General features: G+C 31.7%; 2 protein-coding genes across 3 annotated transcripts; one reads left to right on the top strand and one right to left on the bottom strand.

The window, feature by feature from the left end:
• The first annotated feature begins 166 nt into the window (after positions 1 to 166).
• LOC140825660 (uncharacterized) lies at positions 167 to 3438 on the top strand. 2 transcript variants are annotated; one of them, XM_073187557.1, is made up of 6 exons: positions 168 to 459; positions 1131 to 1308; positions 1895 to 1992; positions 2675 to 2771; positions 3058 to 3143; positions 3234 to 3438. In XM_073187557.1, exons 1-6 carry the CDS (start codon positions 241 to 243, stop codon positions 3285 to 3287), a joined length of 732 nt encoding a protein of 243 aa, XP_073043658.1. In that variant the 5' UTR covers positions 168 to 240; the 3' UTR covers positions 3288 to 3438. The 2 variants fall into 2 exon arrangements, 1 of the variants encoding a protein (XP_073043658.1); XR_012116723.1 differs by lacking the exon at positions 3234 to 3438 and having other exon boundaries at positions 167 to 459; positions 1895 to 2145.
• Positions 3439 to 8022: 4584 nt separating this feature from the next.
• LOC140828077 (protein BPS1, chloroplastic-like) lies at positions 8023 to 9739 on the bottom strand. The gene is made up of 2 exons (XM_073191054.1): positions 8985 to 9739; positions 8023 to 8870 (listed from the first exon to the last, which is right to left on the bottom strand). The coding sequence occupies exons 1-2, from the start codon at positions 9339 to 9341 to the stop codon at positions 8259 to 8261; spliced, it is 969 nt and encodes a 322-aa protein (XP_073047155.1). The 5' UTR covers positions 9342 to 9739; the 3' UTR covers positions 8023 to 8258.
• Positions 9740 to 18124: the final 8385 nt, after the last annotated feature.

Raw genomic sequence — 18124 nt, 5'->3', positions numbered from 1 at the left:
ATTTATTTAGTACCAGTAAATTATAATAAAATCAATATGCAAATAGAATCATATTTTAAATGTGAGTTTAGAAAAATCCAATATCAAAGATTATATGGGCCGGGCGGGCTTTTGGATATGGATCCTACAAGTTTTTTTTTATATCAACTCTCTCTTCTCTTCTCTTCTATTCTCTATAAAATCAAAGTCAGTTAAAAGCTACGTCGTTTCTGTGGAATTCCAGTTCGATTAGGGATTGTGATGGCTTCGATGCCGACGACCACCGGAGCCGAACCTTCATCAAGCTCGCAATACACATACACGGCCTCTACCGCTTCCTACTTCCCCACACCCTTTCATCTCCAACAGACGCCTCCCGTTTCGTATATCGGAGCTGCACCTCCGCCACCTATTCAGTCGGTTCAGCTCCCCGTGTATCCCGCTCCTCCATCGGTCTACTCTTTGCCGCAATATCAACAGGCAATTTTGTTTCTTTCCTTCCATTCGATTTAATCCCGAGTTTACATTTTGCCGTTTCTTTTTAATTTGTCAATGGAAATTTCAGGATTGTTGATGTATTTTTAATTCCTGAATATTTTTTAGCATGCCCTAAATGCTTCGGATGCATGTGCTCGAACAGGGATTTATTTAAAGTTAACATTTTTGAACTTGTATTGATGCAAAAAACATAATTGCAGCACAAAGACCGATCTTAAATATTGTGGGCTTACCCCTTTTCGGAGTTCGTGAGCTATTTTTTAGTTCCAGCGTTTAGCATGCTCTAAATGCTTCGGATACATGTGCTTGAACAGGGATTTGTTCAGAGTCAACATCTTGTATATACGCTACTAACACCATGACAGCATAAGGAGTCATCCCAAATATATGGTCTTACCCTTTTTTTAGATCGTGAATCTCTCCAACTGCACAAAACAAGGTGCTTTTGAATCCCTGTACGATTATATTGTATCAGTGATTGAAAGCCCTGATGAAGACATCATCTTTGATGGGAGAACTCATCTTATATTTTTTATTACCATCCTGATGTGTGTTTATGCCGCTACACTGTAGACTTTGCTTACTATGTCGACTTGTACTTATTTGCATTTTTTTATTGACAATTTTTTCCTGACTTGTGTGATTGTTTGCAGGCACAACAGTTGTTTCAGAGAGATGCACAGACAATAACGCCAGAAGCACTTGAGAGTGTGAAGGCTGCACTTGCTAGCAGCGAGATCGAGCACAAAGCAGACACCAAGAAAAAAGCAATCCCCCGGAAAGCTGCAGGCCAGGCTTGGGAGGATCCAACTCTTGCAGAGTGGCCCGAAAGTATGAATTTTCTGTCCTCTATGTTTTTTATGGTATTATTTTCTTATTTCATGGACAGGTCAGGACTGAGTTATTGTTTACTCCTCGCCATTTCCCTTCTGAGTAGTGTTTGCTCGTAGTTTTTTTTTCCTTTATGAATTTTTGGGTTAAACAGGTATGCAGGATTTCAGGCTATGGATAAATGACCACAACTTGTCTGCATTCTGGAAAAGTAGTTATGTATATGTATTTTAAGGTCCAGTGTGCATATTTATTCCTTCATTGATTAATTTACCTCAAGACCATATGTAAACGTTGCCAAAATGATAAAAATAATGAAATGTTGTGAGCATTTGAATTGTGACTCCTGTGCTCGAGATTGACTTGCTTGTTAACTCGAAATTGAGATCAGAAAAACTCCAAAGCTCGTACTTGAATTGAATCTGCTTGTCAATTTGGCTCGTATTTGCATAAAGAAATCGTTTCAACTTGATCACATTTTATTGTTTTCAGTATTTGTCTTTTACATCTACTCTTGTCCTTTTTTTCCGTTCTGTAGCGAAAATTGCAGGAAGCAACTCAACTCTTGATATTTTGTAACTTGCAGATGATTATCGCTTATTTTGTGGTGATCTTGGAAATGAGGTGAATGATGATGTTTTATCGAAAGTATTTACAAGACTTCCTTCCTTTAATATGGCCAGAGTAAGTTTTTCTACTGTCTTAAGGTGTCCCTTTTTTGTTCATAATCTCATGTTACTTCTCTTTCTCCTGTCACGATTGGTACATGAGTATTGCATGCTCTCTTCAGACGTTAAGTTAAAGTGCAGAGCCCTCCTTTGACTCGTATTCAGCGAGGTAGAATTCTCTTTGGTTTATACTATGATGTGCTTGTCATGGTGCTTTCAATCTTCAAGAGCAGATTGTTTAACAATCAAATTAACATATTTTCTGTTGCAATAAAGCGTTGCGACAATTGCCCAACCTGACTGCAGTTTAGTAATGTGATTGTAGGTTCCTGATGTTTGATGGTAATTTCACCTGTTTATAAAAGGGGGGATAGGTAGACCAACTTTAGTGGTTGAAATATTCTTGATGTTGCAAGATTTTCAGTTCTGCCTTTTTCTCTCTAAACCATGACCTAAGCATATGCTCTTTATCGCAAAGTTCATCAGTCATCTGTCTATATTGAATACTCTAAGGTCATAACAAATAGATCTGACAGGATCTTCTGTTGTTCAGTGCTACCTCGAATTTTTATTAGAGATATTTTATGGTCGCGCTTTACAAAGTAGTGTGCGTTCATTCCCTTTTGGGAGTTTGCCTTTCACTTGGCTTACATTTCTAGTATATTACCCAAAATCAAGGTGGGCTAATAATGAAGCAGGTTGTCAGGGACAAGAGGACTGGCAAGACCAAGGGTTACGGATTTGTTAGTTTCTCTAATCCAGCAGACGTCGTGGCAGCACTGAAGGAAATCAATGGTATGCCCGTGTATCTGTTGCTTTTTCATACTGGGCTTTTGATTGTGACTTCTCTTTTTTCTGCATGTCATATAGACCACAATATATGAGCCCACTCAATTTTTGGCACATCTAGTGTTTACTCCTTAACAATCACATAAGAGTGCGACCTCTCCATGACAATACTCTTTTGATGTCCGAACTTACTCACGTCGCCTGTTATGGAGTACAACGTGGGGCTTATTTTATAAATTAAGAGTCGTTACTTATGCTTATTCTTGATGGTGTATAAAATTTCTTACTGCAGGTAAATACGTAGGTAATCGACCTATCAAACTCCGAAAGAGCACGTGGAGAGAGAGGACTGATTATGAAGCCCTGGAAAAGCAGAAGGTGAGAGTGATTATTGGTCTATGTGGTTTACGCTAAAACTAAACTAATGATATCTTGTTTCTTATTTCACGGTTCTTTCTTTTGGTACAGAACCACTTTCAGAAGAAAACAAAACCACCAAGGAAAAGTGTGTTGCACAAGTGAAAACCGAGATCATAAGAGCCCTGTGACGATCTATTAAACATTGTTGGATGTTTATGACAAGTTGATACTTAGCCTTGCATCTTATGAGCCAAGAAATTTCGGCATTGTGAATCACAACACTTTCCTGATTAATGTACGCCTGATACCGATATATTTTTTGTTGGTTGACATTTTTACTTTGCGGAATGTGCAACACTATCGTTGGTCCCAACTCCTTTTGTCCTAACCGTGGATCTGCCATTTTGGGAAGCAGACATACGGAGTGTCCAACGAAATAAATACACCTAAAATGTCGAATGAATACGTGAGCATTATCAACCAATGAACATGGCGTGATTGATTTATTTCATAACAGGGCAAAGGGGTTCTAGTGTAGACGGCGCAGGTTTGAGGATTTGCATTGGAAGAACACAATACTAAAACTTTCAATTGTTAGAAGAATGCAAAAAAACTTAAATTACACAAATTGTTGTGACAACGAAGCTTCAACAGCCACATTCCAGCGTCTGCTTGTGACCATCTGTCTGATTTTTGAGCTGTGATCGACCAATATAACCACTAATCGGTAATGTCATGTCTTAGAGTGCCCATCTGGGTTACAAAATGACATGAAAAGATGGTGGTTCCAACTAGTATTAGACAACGACTATCAAGAAAAGCTTCTACACTACATGCGAAAAATGAAGATCTCAGAGGGTGCACGCATCTAATTTGTGGCTATTTCTGCAGGTTCTCACACACTTGAATGTACATCGGTTATTAGTAATGCTACCATATTTTTAGGTTGGCATCTCTCTCCGAATCAACTATCATAACATTCTACCAAAAAATTGTGAAAAACAAAATTTGATCAAAATACACAATACATCAAGGCATAGTTTAGTACATATGATAAGTATGAGATATATAATATAAGGATAAATCAAAGATAAGTATGATGGTAAGATAATATATTGAATGTTTGGTATGATTTTAACAAGTGTGATTAAATTTATATATTGAATTGTAATGACAAAATGAACCTTATCATAAAAAAATTATGATAAAGAATAGACGTGACACTGAAACTCTACCATTCTAATGAGGGTTTTTGGGCATTCATTCTGTTGTAAAATTGAGTGAATCTTCGTCGGCCGCAGACCAAAAATCTCCTGAACTAGAGGCACATGAACCCCAGTACCAGCTTCCATGCCAACGGCCAACCTATGCAGACCATTAATTAACACCTCAATATTAGAACCATTGAAAAAAAAAATCAATATTCGACACTTAAAACAAAGAAGAAAATTACTAGCTATGAGTATCAATTTAAAGGCAAAAACTTGTGTGAGACGGTCTTACGGGTCGTATTTGTGAGACAGATGTCTTATTTGGGTCATCAATGAAAAAATATTATTTTTTATGTTAAGAGCATTATTTTTTATTGTGAATATCCGTAGGGTTGACCCGTCTCACAGATTAAGATCCGTGAGACGATCTCACATGAGACTCACTCTAATTTAAATATGAAACTCGTTAACAAATGATGTTATCCGCTACATTCAAATAAAATAAGTCCGAGCTTGCTGAGAAATACAACCATATGGTTTAATCCGTTCACAATAGTCATGAAATTATCATCTTACGGCACATCAACAGAATCGAGCCAAGATTATAATCATCTAGTTGCTAATATCTTTACATCGATTTTGAGTATGTTAAACTCTTTACATATTCTTTAATTACTAATATCTACTATTAAAATATTATTAATATATATTAATGTATTATAAATTAAATAAAAATAATATATATCATTCATAACAAATTAATAATACCCCAATTTATTTTTTAAAATTATATATTAATTAGTGAATTATTACTCTAAAATTAAAGATGATATATCAATAATTTGAAATATCAAAAAATAAGTATGATTTTATACTTATGATTAAATAAAATATATTAGACTTAAAAAATAAAAATATTTTTTTAAAAAAAATGATCTCATGTATCGAAAAATCAGTTTCTTTTTTAATGATTCATTTTAAAATAATTGCTATCATTACCATTATCATACATTGATGTTATCAAAATATAAATGAAATGCTCAAATTTCATCGAATTTTAAAAAGTCAAATAATATTAAACATTGATTTTTATAAACTCTACAAAAATATTGATATAATCAAAATATCAATGAAATTTCAATGATTCTATTAAATTAATTAGCATACAAACATGGAACTTAAAATACAAGTACAAAATATCAAATTTTTATTTAATTCAACTCAAAACTTTGTAAGGATTTTTATAATGAGTGGGTCTCATGTGAGACCGTCTCACGGATCTTAATCTGTGAGACGGTCAACCTTACCCATATTCACAATAAAAAGTAATAATTTTAGCATAAAAAATAATATTTTTTCATGGATAACCCAAATAAAGGATCCGTCTCATAAATAAGAACCGTGAGACCATCTCACACAAGTTTTTGCCTTTTATAATTTCCAAAATCACACACAAGCTCTTTTTCTTTATTTTCTCTCATCTCCTCGTTTATATCTTCCTCACTCTCTTTACTCTTCAAAATATATTTCTATATACATTTTTTCCGTCTTCGGACAATTGATCGTTCATTTATTCATTTTTTCGGTAGTTTAAAATCAAAACCCAAATTACTGATGATGTCGTACGAACTTTTGAATTCTGGAATTGATTTTTAATTTTTAAATTTATGATGTATATCGGTTATTGTTATATTCAATAATAATAAAAGAGGTCCAATAAATTTTAAATCCGTTTAATTCTTAAACAGTTTGATAGTTGTGCAACAAATATGATAAATTAAATAAAAGAAAATAATTTAAGCTATAATTTATAAAGAAGTTTATGATTTATTGATAAAATAGTTTGTTTCCTTTGTTGTTTAAAACATTACACTTGTTTAAAAAATTATCGCAGTAAATAATTTTTTAATATTTTTTAATACGAAAATATCACTATATATTATCAATTCAAACACAAATTTAAAAACTAAAAAGTGGCGCATTTTAAAATTTTACAAACACACACAAACCCACACACATATATACATACATGTAAGGTTAAATTATTTAAGTTTTAAATAAGTAAATTTATTTAGATTAATAAATTTTTTAAAACTATTTCGAACAAAAAGAACTATATATGTCAAATAATTATTAATTCAGAAAAATCAATAAATAATTATAAGTTATAATTAAAAGTACTAAATCCACTAAATATGTGAAAACGTTTAAGAAAATCTGTAAAAATATTGCGAAAAATTTAGAGGACTCCATAGAATTATATTTGCAAATATGTGAGATTTTATGTAAGTCAATAAAATATCAAGTCCAAAAAAATCTATCATTTTAAAAAATTATTAAATTTTTAGAATGAATACATCTCGCAATCCATGATTAAGAGACCCATATAATTTATTTAAAAAAAGTGACATATGATTTATTAAAAAAAGAGAGACATGTAATTACTAATATTGGAAATTTCTTACGAATAATTTCATTTTCTCAAAATTTTATTTTTTTATTTGAAAAATAATATAATAAAATAAAAAAAAAAACTCGGACGAAAAATTAGATAGGAAAAATTACCATAACGTGATTATACTTTGCGTAATAATTAATTATGAATAATTTTATATTCTTCGCTAAAAATTTACGCACATGCATCACATGTCAACTATCACGGATTAAAATAAAACTCAATGAGATAATTCAGTTTATTAACTAAAAATAAATAAATTGGAGAATGTACAGAAAAATCCCTAAATATTCTTTAGTAAAAATGGAGCATAGATCATTGAGTAATATAATATACACACTTTGTCCCAAATATAAATGTCACGTTTTTTCATTAGTCCGGAATAGTTTAGTATCTATTAAATATTATTTTTTCTATTCTTTATTAAATACATTAATTATTTCTAACAAGTTTTTATATCATATAAAATCACTCAATAAATAAGAGAAAATGAAAATTTTATTAGTACAGATTGTTTTTTCAATAATTTTTTTAAGCGGTGTGAAAACACAAATAAATAAAAATAAATGGGAGGGATGAAATATAAAAACAATATTATAAATTTACAGTCGCAAATGAAAATATTTAATCCTCAAATTCCATATCTTTCATAGGAAACACATAAAATCAGACAAAAGCTTCACAGAGTGCAAAAAAATGCATTTGCTTTAACATTAAAGCCAAACCCAGGAATCCACCAGTCCTTTTTACTGTACCAAAGCCACCCACTGAGAATGAGCAGTCATTTTTACCGCACACAAAGTCTACTAGTAAATAATCAAGAATCAAACAACACAACACTGACTTTTTTAAAAAAAATGATTAAAAAGGATATGTATGAACATATAATATAAAGATTTGGTCTGTTTGAACAACAACAGGTTTCTGTTATTTATTTATTTGTTTATTTTTTACAGCTTTCTTTTTATGGAAGACAGGAACAGAAAAAGGGTGGCTTCTACTTTTATGTTTGGTTAAATTTGCTTCTCCTGCATTACAGCTTGTTGTTTGTACTGTCATGTTCCTTTTTTAACAAATAACATACAGTCATAATAACAATTTGGTTCAACTTTTTTTGAATTGTTGGCCATTGGATTCTCATGCTGGAATCTTGATGATTGTTGATTGTTATTTTGCTAAATATTTTATTTTCTTTGGAGAAATTTCCATTTTGGGGGTCTTGGAAGAAAGTTATGTGCACTTTTCTCCAACTTTAGCTGCTGTAAAAACGAAGAATCCACAAAAGGGATAGGGGGGGCATATTAAGGTTCAAAAAGAGAGAAAATAAACGAAGGGATTTTTTTTAAGAGAAGAAAAGAGGGTAAAAAGATGAACAAGTTACATTCAACCAGCTGCTAATTTTTCCTACACTTGTATTTCCTTTTTTCGCCATTTCTTGGATTAAAAAAAAAAAGGCTCATTGATTCTCTACCTATGACTGCAGAAATCCAAGAGCATCTTCCTTCCTTCCACGATTTCATCAAAAAAATCATCAAGCTGACCAATTATATTCTCAGTCCCAGACCTCAAAATCCCAAAACAATCCTTCAAATTCTCGACACTTTCCCTTATCCCTCCTTCTGATTCCCAATCCACAGTCCCCTGTGAACACCTCATCTCCATCTCCATCCTCAGCTCATCCATGGCTGCTCTGGATCTCCTGAATTCATGCAGCAGAATCCCGGGTCGACCCGATATCTGATCGATTTCACCCGCCACCCTCTGCTGCAGCCTGCTTGTTGAGATCATGAAAGGTGACCCAAATAACAGACGCCCTTCGTATCCGATGTTTCTTGAGAAATTTGATTCAGGCCAGCAGTAAACTAATCCGTAGAGCAGAATCAGGAGTAAGAATGAACTCACATTTCTCATTGCATAAAGCACTCCCCTAAATCCATTGAATCCATTTAACTTCGATTCTACTGAAATGTTTTCATCGAATTTCAATGAAAGTGGTTCGATTCTTGTCTCTATTAGAGACCTGTTTTCTTCCTCCAGCCCCACGGCCTGTCTTCTGCATCCAGATATAGCCCGGATAACCTGCTTAACCAAGAAATCATATAAGCAAGATAGAAACTAATACAAGCCATCAAGACAAAAATCTGATCTTTATCAATAAAAATGAATCTTGATTGCAAGTATTCATTAATTCACCTGGCGTGAAAGCTGTGGACTTAAATGGCGATGGCCGTCGAGCGAGGAAGTTATGTTAAGGCATGCAGAGTAGTAATTCTCCATGCCCGAGACACCAGATTTCAGGACCTGGCAAACTTCCCAAAGCTTGGAGCTCTCATCCATGTATTCATCAAGCCATTTTTCACCAACCGGCAAGCGAAGTTTCCCCACCAGAAGGGTCATCCGTGTGTGCAAAGATCTCAAAAGGGACAAAACTCTTTGGAGGAACTGGATTGACATGAAATTGTTTGACTGAAACATACGTTCAAGATCATCAATCCCTCGAGTCAAGAAACTGTAGAACCCATTGACGGAGTTGGAGGAAGGATCCATCATATAAAAAAATTATATAGGAAACAGATACAGAAACAAGGCTAGATAAAGAGGGCAAAGAGAGAGTGGTATTTATATCGAAAGAAGGGGGAAGAAACGAAGGAATATCAATGTTAGAAAGAAGCAGCTCAGTTTTCTAAGATTGAGAAAAGATTGTTGGGAGCAATGATGGTTGTTTCCTATTGAGAGGAAAAGATGATTGGTAATCTGCCATTTTCATTGTTTTATGCGCACAGAGGAAGATGGAAAAGAAAGAAAAGGGGAAAAACAAGAGAGAGTGAAAGGAGGCAAATTTGAGGGACATGAAATCCTCATGAACTCTCACACAATTTCTTCCTTTTATCTGGCTCGGAGGGTGGGGATGGGGTTGTGTTACAGAGTAAAAAAGAAATAAACAATTTGTACAAGTTTTTTAAAGTAAAATCTTGCTTTTTGATAATGCTTTAAATGATTTTAGATTGAGTTGTAACAAAGTTTGACCGAATTGACTGTGATTGGAGACCTTAAACTAAAGTTTGTGTACTCTTCAGATTCCCTTTATTTCTTTTGCTTCCTTGTTTTCTTTTTCTTGAGTTTACTTCTGGCTTCATTCGAAATCATGGAAACATAACAATAATATGTAGAAAATGAATTTAAAAATAATATTGTACATATATTAGTATTTTCTTTTGGTATGAGTGCTATTCGGCCTCTTCTTTCCTTTTTTTCTTCCTCGAGCGACTGACTTTGTTCCTTTACTTCCCTTCTATTCTCTTGAAATTTGTGGGGTTTTGTTTTCTCCTAGATTTATACTCTCTATTTAATCTTTGTGTACTTTTAAAGGATTTGAAATCATGGGATTCTTTGTATTTGAGTAGTGTACCTTCTACCAAAAAAGAAAATTCAGACTTTTCAGGCCACTCAAACCCTTTTTACTATTTTTTTAATCTCTCCCACCACCATTTTTTCTTGTTTTTTTGGTCTTGCAATGTATGATGCTCCTCCTACACCTTACAGTGAACAAACCCTCATGATATTTCAAGCTCAACATTTGAATAATGGCCCTTTGGACCCATCAATCATCCTATAGCTAGGGTCGTTTTGGTCATTTGCTGATTATTATTTTTTTTTTTGAAGATAATGCAAAATTATCCATATTTGATATTTCTTATTAATTACAAATTTCGAAATTATTTTAAATTATCGGTGCATCTTTTCTAGGTGGGATAAGGGGGAACAAGAAATCTTGTTTGTATTTTTTTATGGCCTTGATAGTGCTCGTGGGTTTTCGGAGAGTGCGACATTGGAGAGGATGTTGGCATTTTGAGATATTTCATTGGAAAGTGGATTTTACGATTTTATTTCTTCGTTGGCCGCCTCATGTTGAAGTAAATATTTTATGATTTAATTTTTTTTACTATTTCCATCTAATGTTTATCACAAAGTTTAATGGTATATAGTTATCTATCACGATATATTTCAAGGAAAAAACTAAAATTATTTAGGAGGGTTCAATTATATGGTTCGATAATGGTCCACGGGGATCGTAATAACCAAAATTTTACTATATATGTCTAATGTTTATCATAAATTACATATTATTGTAACTAGAATTCAAATGAAAATGCTTTCAAAGTGATATCCGAATTGGTGAAGTTGATTTTAAAATTTGAAAAGAGAGCTCGTTGCAATTCTTGAGCTCAGTGTCGAAACTATTAGTATTAATCGAACTATATGTTACCATATGCGAGATCGTCTTATATAACTCGATATGGTGTTTTGGCCTATGTCATGCGCTATAATTAATTCATTCTCCAAGAATGTTTCATTTTCCTCTTAATGAACCATAGATGGATACAACCTTATGTTCCATATCCTCTCCTCCAAAAAAAAAAAAGAATTTTTTTTAAGATTATTAATTGTGATTATCTGGAGTGAATGAACTTATAAAAACGTATAACCTTGAGAAAAATCAAATGAAAATTTAAGTCGTCTATTAATTAATCTTACGTCTCGAAAAATTTAATTACTTTCTTGTATGATACTATTTAACTTAATGATATATGTAGTTATACGTGAACTGGGTAGTTATGAGATGTTACTTATACGAGCACTATCCTAAAGTAAATATAAATGAGAATATTTATCAATATATGTGAGGTATACTAATTTTTCAGTGGATCGTACAAATATTGATAAATCTTCATTTTTAAATGCATCATTGGGGTAGTGCCTGTAAAAGTAGCATGAAATTTCCCCGTGAATTGATATGTACTCGATGTATCAAATAAATGCATGGATTTAATTTGCTTGTTGATTATGTAATTAGGTGTGCGATAATAATTAATAAATTTTCAAATTTTAATGCTTTGTGAGGGACCACACCACACATACACACAAAATGAGCTTATAGTGTTACCTAATAATGAAATTGATTAAAGGCTACTTTGTTTTTTAAGACGATATATGAGGATAAGTGGCCATTCACAATATGACATAAAAAGTAACAATATTTCATGAGTTATTTAAATAGAATATTCGTCTCACATAATCGATCCGTAAGATCGTCTAGCATGAGTTTTTGTGTTTTTCTATTGAATTAATATTTTCATTTGAAACCTTGAAAAGTACTCGTTTCTATAATTTGAGTCCTCGTATGGTATTTTCAAGCTACTTGCTAGTCAAATACACAAAAGAGTGTAATCATAATATGCATATAGTTAAAGAAGCATTGGCAGATCAAAATCTAATAAGAGAAAAACTTTTATGTTTTTCATATCATATAACATTAATATAATTGTCCCAAAATCAAGATACAATTGTCCTTCACCGAACCAAAAAATATGTCGAAATTGTCTGAATTTCTCGAAAAGGTTTAAATTTCACGTACTAAATTTTCAATATCATATTATCTATGAGTGAAATATGATATTTACAATTTAGGTTACACATATAAGTTTTCATGGATGCACACATGCTGTCTATTTTGTGACCAAAATAAATAAAATCAAAATTCAAAATGAAACTATTTCTACTTTAAACGATTTAAAAGAATCAAAGAATGATGATGATAATAGAGAAAAAGGTTGAAAAATTCAAATTTAATAGAGTGGAGATTCGAGGGAAGTAGTAAAATTATTAACTAACATACAATGAATGCCAAAACGTACAAGATTGTGTTCGAGCAATGGTCATTTCAGGCCCAATTGGCATTGATTCTCACAGCTGTTAGTTCACTTTACAGTAATTTTAATTGTGTGTGCTGTCCCTTTGAAGCAGGCAATTATAACAAAAACGAACACTTAAACACTGCAATTTTTCCTCCATCGGTGAATAAAAATGAATGATAACTGGCCATGAAAAAAGCGTAGAAAAGATGCAGAGAAAGACCCCTTTTCAGCCTTTTATTTCAGCATAAATCCACTGCCTGCAATCATCAATTATTATTATAAGAAATGGGGATGCCTGCATGCACTTTTATGTTAATGCTAAAAGAGAACATATATATCTCATAGAAATGAGGCCTACTCTCTCTATTAATGCATGCCCGCCCACCGAATAGGTTTAGCCTGACAGCGCCATGCTTAGGTGGGCGCCGTCCACCACTCTTCTTCCCCATCCAGCCTCATGTCAAAATTACTGTTGACTAGCTCTATTGATTGTTCGAATGTGTGAAATAATCACAAACAACATTTTTTCAATGGAACTAATTGTCGGACAAAACTTCTCTAGTATATTTAACATGCAGTTTAATAGTAAGAATTATATAAGAAAAATGAACATCTCTGTTCCTCATGTTCATCGCTAACCCCCCTCGTAAATTAATTTTAATTTATGTAAAAAATGGGTTATTTTGATGATAGCAGATTAGTTCTTGTAATTTTCTCTTGCATGGACGGGAATTTCTCAAAACGAACCAACCAATCAGTACTTTCCCAACGTCTCAAATATATATATATCAAAACAAAATGTATGTAAAGAATTTAAGACTATGAAATAGAAAACGAGGATAACCATGGAGCCACAGTGGCATTATGTACAAAAAGTTAGGGATGATAGTTGTAATGATGGGAGTGGTAATTAAATAAAAAGGGAGGCTACAATAACACAATCTTGAATTGTTTTTTCCCTACTTTTTCATTGATCGAGTTATAATCCATGGCACTTTTGGGGCTAGCACTAGTGTAAAGAGCTTGCATTTTTTTTTACAAATAAAATAAAATAGTTGGTGAAGATCCACTTTCAACATTCCTTCTTAGCTTCCCCCGTTGTGATGCCCTAATGCCATCATCTAAATTAAGAAGAAATTCCCAAACTATAGTTAAATCGAGTAAGAAAATTATTCAAGATAATGACAACATAACCACAGCCCTATATAATATTTTCCCTCTTAATTTGGAAGGTAAGCTAGATGTAATTTTGAATAGTAATTTGATTTTATATTTTACATAGAGGAACCCCATCACCTTTGGCAGCTAATATTTGCCAATCTTGAAGACAACTCAAACTATTGTCGAGTCAATTAAGATGTTGAATTCTTACATGATTCGTGGCATGGTTTTTGGAAGTACTAATTCTATAATATCAAATTTATTCAATGCATATGTTTCATGGACTATGTTTATATATATATATATATAAAATCACCCCATCAATAATTCAAAATTCCTTTCCCTTTTTCATTTTTTTTAATTTTCATAAATATAATAATCCCAAACCCAATCTTGCAATAATTCTACACACGTGTACTCAAATTCTCCATGGCCGACTAGTCATTCGATTGATCACATCCAGAAACAGGGGAAATAATTAAAGAGAAGGGCTCACATCCAACCCAACGTACAATGCATGTGTGGGAATGTTTGAAAATATATTTCCATGTTTTGCATATATAATTAATATCTCTACAGCGACGCTTCAACTTACTTCACCAATCGGATTTTAATAACAATATTAATAATTGGAAATGACTGAGGTTTCTTTTTCTTTTTCTTTTTTTGCTTATTAAAGGGATGAGATCGATTTAATCATTTTAGAAGGAAAAACAAAAGGAATATAATAGGTTTTCGGGTGATTGATAATTGGAGTAATAGTAAAACGAAATATGATGTTCGGTTGTACGATTTTATATCAGAATATATTTATATTTCAAGTGAAAAAATTATAATTTTTAAAAAAACAAAAAACGAGCCTTAGGGTATAGAGTTAGTTAAGAAGGTTTGCTACTCAAGTACAATATGGACCTGACAGCAGTCAGTTTGTAGGGCTTTATAGGCCCAATGGCACACTCGAATAAAGGCCCTTAGACGGCCCTTTTAGGCCGGCCTAATATTAAAGCTGCAAACAACCCAAAGCTGCGGCCTAATTTTTCTCTTATATATTTAAATAAATATAAATAAATATATATATATATATATAAATACAGTTTTGATATGTTGCACACCTACCGTACACACCTATATGAGTACCGATGAGGTGTCACTCACCCATTGGATGCGCAATTGTTATATATTTCATCACATCCAATGGGTGAGTGACACCTCATCGGTGCTCATAGGTGTGTACGGTAGGTGTGGAGCATATCAAAACATATTATATATATATATATATATATATATATATATATATATAAATATATATAAATAATATTCATACTAGGCAAAAACTTGTGTGAGACGGTCTCACGGGTCGTATTTTGTGAGACGGATATCTTATTTGGGTCATCCATGAAAAAATATTAATTTTTATGCTAAGAGTATTACTTTTTATTGTGAATATCGGTATGATTGACTCGTCTCACATATAAAAATTTGTGAGACCGTCTCACAAAAAACTTACTCTTTTTCGTACTATTAATGTTGAACCAATTTCTTAATCATGTAGAGATTATACGCGTGAACACAAAATACAATAATTGATACAAATACTTACAACCTTGAAATATATTTATATATACTTAGATATGAAACTCTTCAAATCTATTGGTTCGATTGGATAAATATATTTTACACTAAATTTTATATTCCCAATTACTGGTGTTTCGAATAATTGTAGTATATTTCAAATATATTTGGATATGAATTATTCTTTTAAGAGTATGTCTCATGTGAGACCGTCTCACGGATCTTAATCTGTGAGACGGGTCAACCCTACCCATATTCACAATAAAAAGTAATACTCTTAGCATAAAAAGTAATACTTTTTCATGGATGACCCAAATAAAAGATCCGTCTCACAAATATGATCCGTGAGACCGTCTTATACAAGTTTTTGCCTTCTTTTAAATATTTCATCAAATCTAAATTCTCCGCATAAATTATGATATGAGAATGTCACATATTAAGTAAGATCTTCGGTATATTTATTACTTATATGATATTTTTATGCATGGTATATGAACTACACATGAATATTTGCGTCCAATACAATATACTTTTATTTTTGGAATTTTTCAAAAAAAAGGAATTTTCTAGTTGAGTGTATAAAAGAAACTCGCAAATTAGAAAATAAAATATGTCGATTTTATAATATTTTGTAGTCGGAACCAAAATCACGAAATTGTTAGGCCCAAATGGGTTTTGATTCAAACTCAAGCGAGAGAATGTGAAAGCCAGGTTCAAATAGAATCTATGATGAAGATGCCTTTTTCAAATTTTGAATTTAAAGAAAGCGACACACAGAGACAAGTGTGGATATAATTGAAAGCTAAATAGATGAAGAACTTGCAACTAATTAGTGAGAGAGTGCATACGGAGTTGTGTTTTCTATACATGGTTTTTTTAGGCGGTCTCATATTAGAGAGCGCATACGGAGTTGTGTTTTCTATACATGGTTTTTTTAGGCGGTCTCACATATTTTTTTATGAAGCAAACCAATCTTAATCGTATTTACTGTAAAAAATATATTTTGAAATCAAAATGAATATTTTTTCATTAATGATCCTTGAGATCGTATCACAAAATTGACTATTGAGACCATATGTGTCAACTTATGTGTCCGCTGATGAGATGATACTCAATGTATGTGTGAATGTCACTTCATTGATGGACACAAAAGTTGGTATGGTTTGTGGACGACATAACAAAACTGTATATGTGTATTATTGTTTTGGGAAAAAAAATTATACTTTAATCTGATAAGATTAGTTGACATTTAGAAAACCACAAATTTTCCTACAACAAAGATTTTGTCAAGGTTGCAAGGGTCACATCTTCAATTCTTGGATTTGTTCAAGAAAATGAAAGAGTAGGTTGAGAACTAACTATTAGCAATTGAGAGTTGGACATTTGTTTTGGTCCTAAAATAATAATTATGTGCTTTCATTTTGTTTTGAAAATAAGATATTTTTAAAAAATAAACCACGAGATTTAATATCATTGAAAATAAAATATATAGACCACTATAAATATGCCATATTGGCAAAATTAGTCACCAACTTGTTTATTAGAGCACGGAGTTGTCAATTATTTAGTCATCGAGTGAGATGATAACGACCATTTCCTAAATTGCAACAAATACAATTGATTTGAGAAACGTAATTATTTTATTCTTTGTTTTTGTTTATTAAATAAATATTTTACAAAAAAACACAAGCAAATAGATATTTATTTTGGACTTAAAATGTTTTTACGAACACAAACAAATTTTCTTTTGAAGTAAATCATCAATAATATAAAAAATATATATATGATGATAAAAATACAAATAATAAATATTATATATTTATAAAATATGAAGAACAGTGATCAGTAATCAAACATAATTCTTGTATTAAAAAAGGGACGGTTTTTCGTAAAAGTCGGATCACATATTCTCTTGTATAGAAACAAAATAACAGATTTTGCATATATATATATATATATATAATATATATTTTTTTCGAAAGGAAAAAAAGAGTACAAATATCACCATAAAATGATTTTAAAAAATGCACAAATAACACTATTTTTATCGCAAAACCTCATATAAGACCATAATATAGGTCAATTTTGTGAGACGAACATGTGATCTGATCCGATCTATGAAAAATATTATTTTTATATCAAAAATATTATTTTTTATTATAAATATAGATGAGGTCAGTACGTCTCACAGATAAAATTTAGTTTTGTTCAGAAAAACACTAATTTTATCGTCTATCAAATTTTCCTAAATATTTTGTAGGTTGAATGTGTTACACTTTCAATCCTTGGATTTATTCAAGTGTGAATTCAAAATAAACCATTATCTGTTTGAATTTTTAAACCACAAAAATAGATAATTTAAACCACTATAAAAATGTCACGATGGAAGGAACTTGTTTCACAAGCTAAAGCGTCATCAATTATTTAATATTCGAGCGTGATAGCTAACCATATTTCAAAATTACATATAAGCTATAAATATATTTGAATATTTTCTTTCAACAAATTAATTTGTTTTTAATCTTAGTTAAACTGAAAATTACGTCTTGACTAAATAATTAGAAAGAGGGAAGAATATCGAGCAGTATGTCGCATCTGCCCATTTTGACTCGCCAACTGAATAGTTCTCCTACTTGTTTTCAAACCCAAAAAAGCTTTTGCATTTCATTTATTTTTTTATTCTAACTATTTTAATTAAATCTTCTAAATATTAATATGGAAATTTGTATTGTATTTCTTATATAAAAAGGATCATATTTGTTTAATAATTAAAAAAACATACATAAACTAATAGGTGTAGGTTCATGTTTATTATTAGTTTATTACATAATTTCGTTCCTCAATCGAGTTGCAAGAAAAAAAAACAATCTTAATAGATTTATTTTATGAAAAGAAATTGCAAGA

Source organism: Primulina eburnea, chromosome 3, assembly GCF_022965805.1.
Source record: "Primulina eburnea isolate SZY01 chromosome 3, ASM2296580v1, whole genome shotgun sequence".
Taxonomy (NCBI): Eukaryota; Viridiplantae; Streptophyta; class Magnoliopsida; order Lamiales; family Gesneriaceae; genus Primulina; species Primulina eburnea.
The sequence above is the reverse complement of the archived record's forward strand: the minus strand, read 5'-3'. Positions and strand labels throughout refer to the sequence as shown.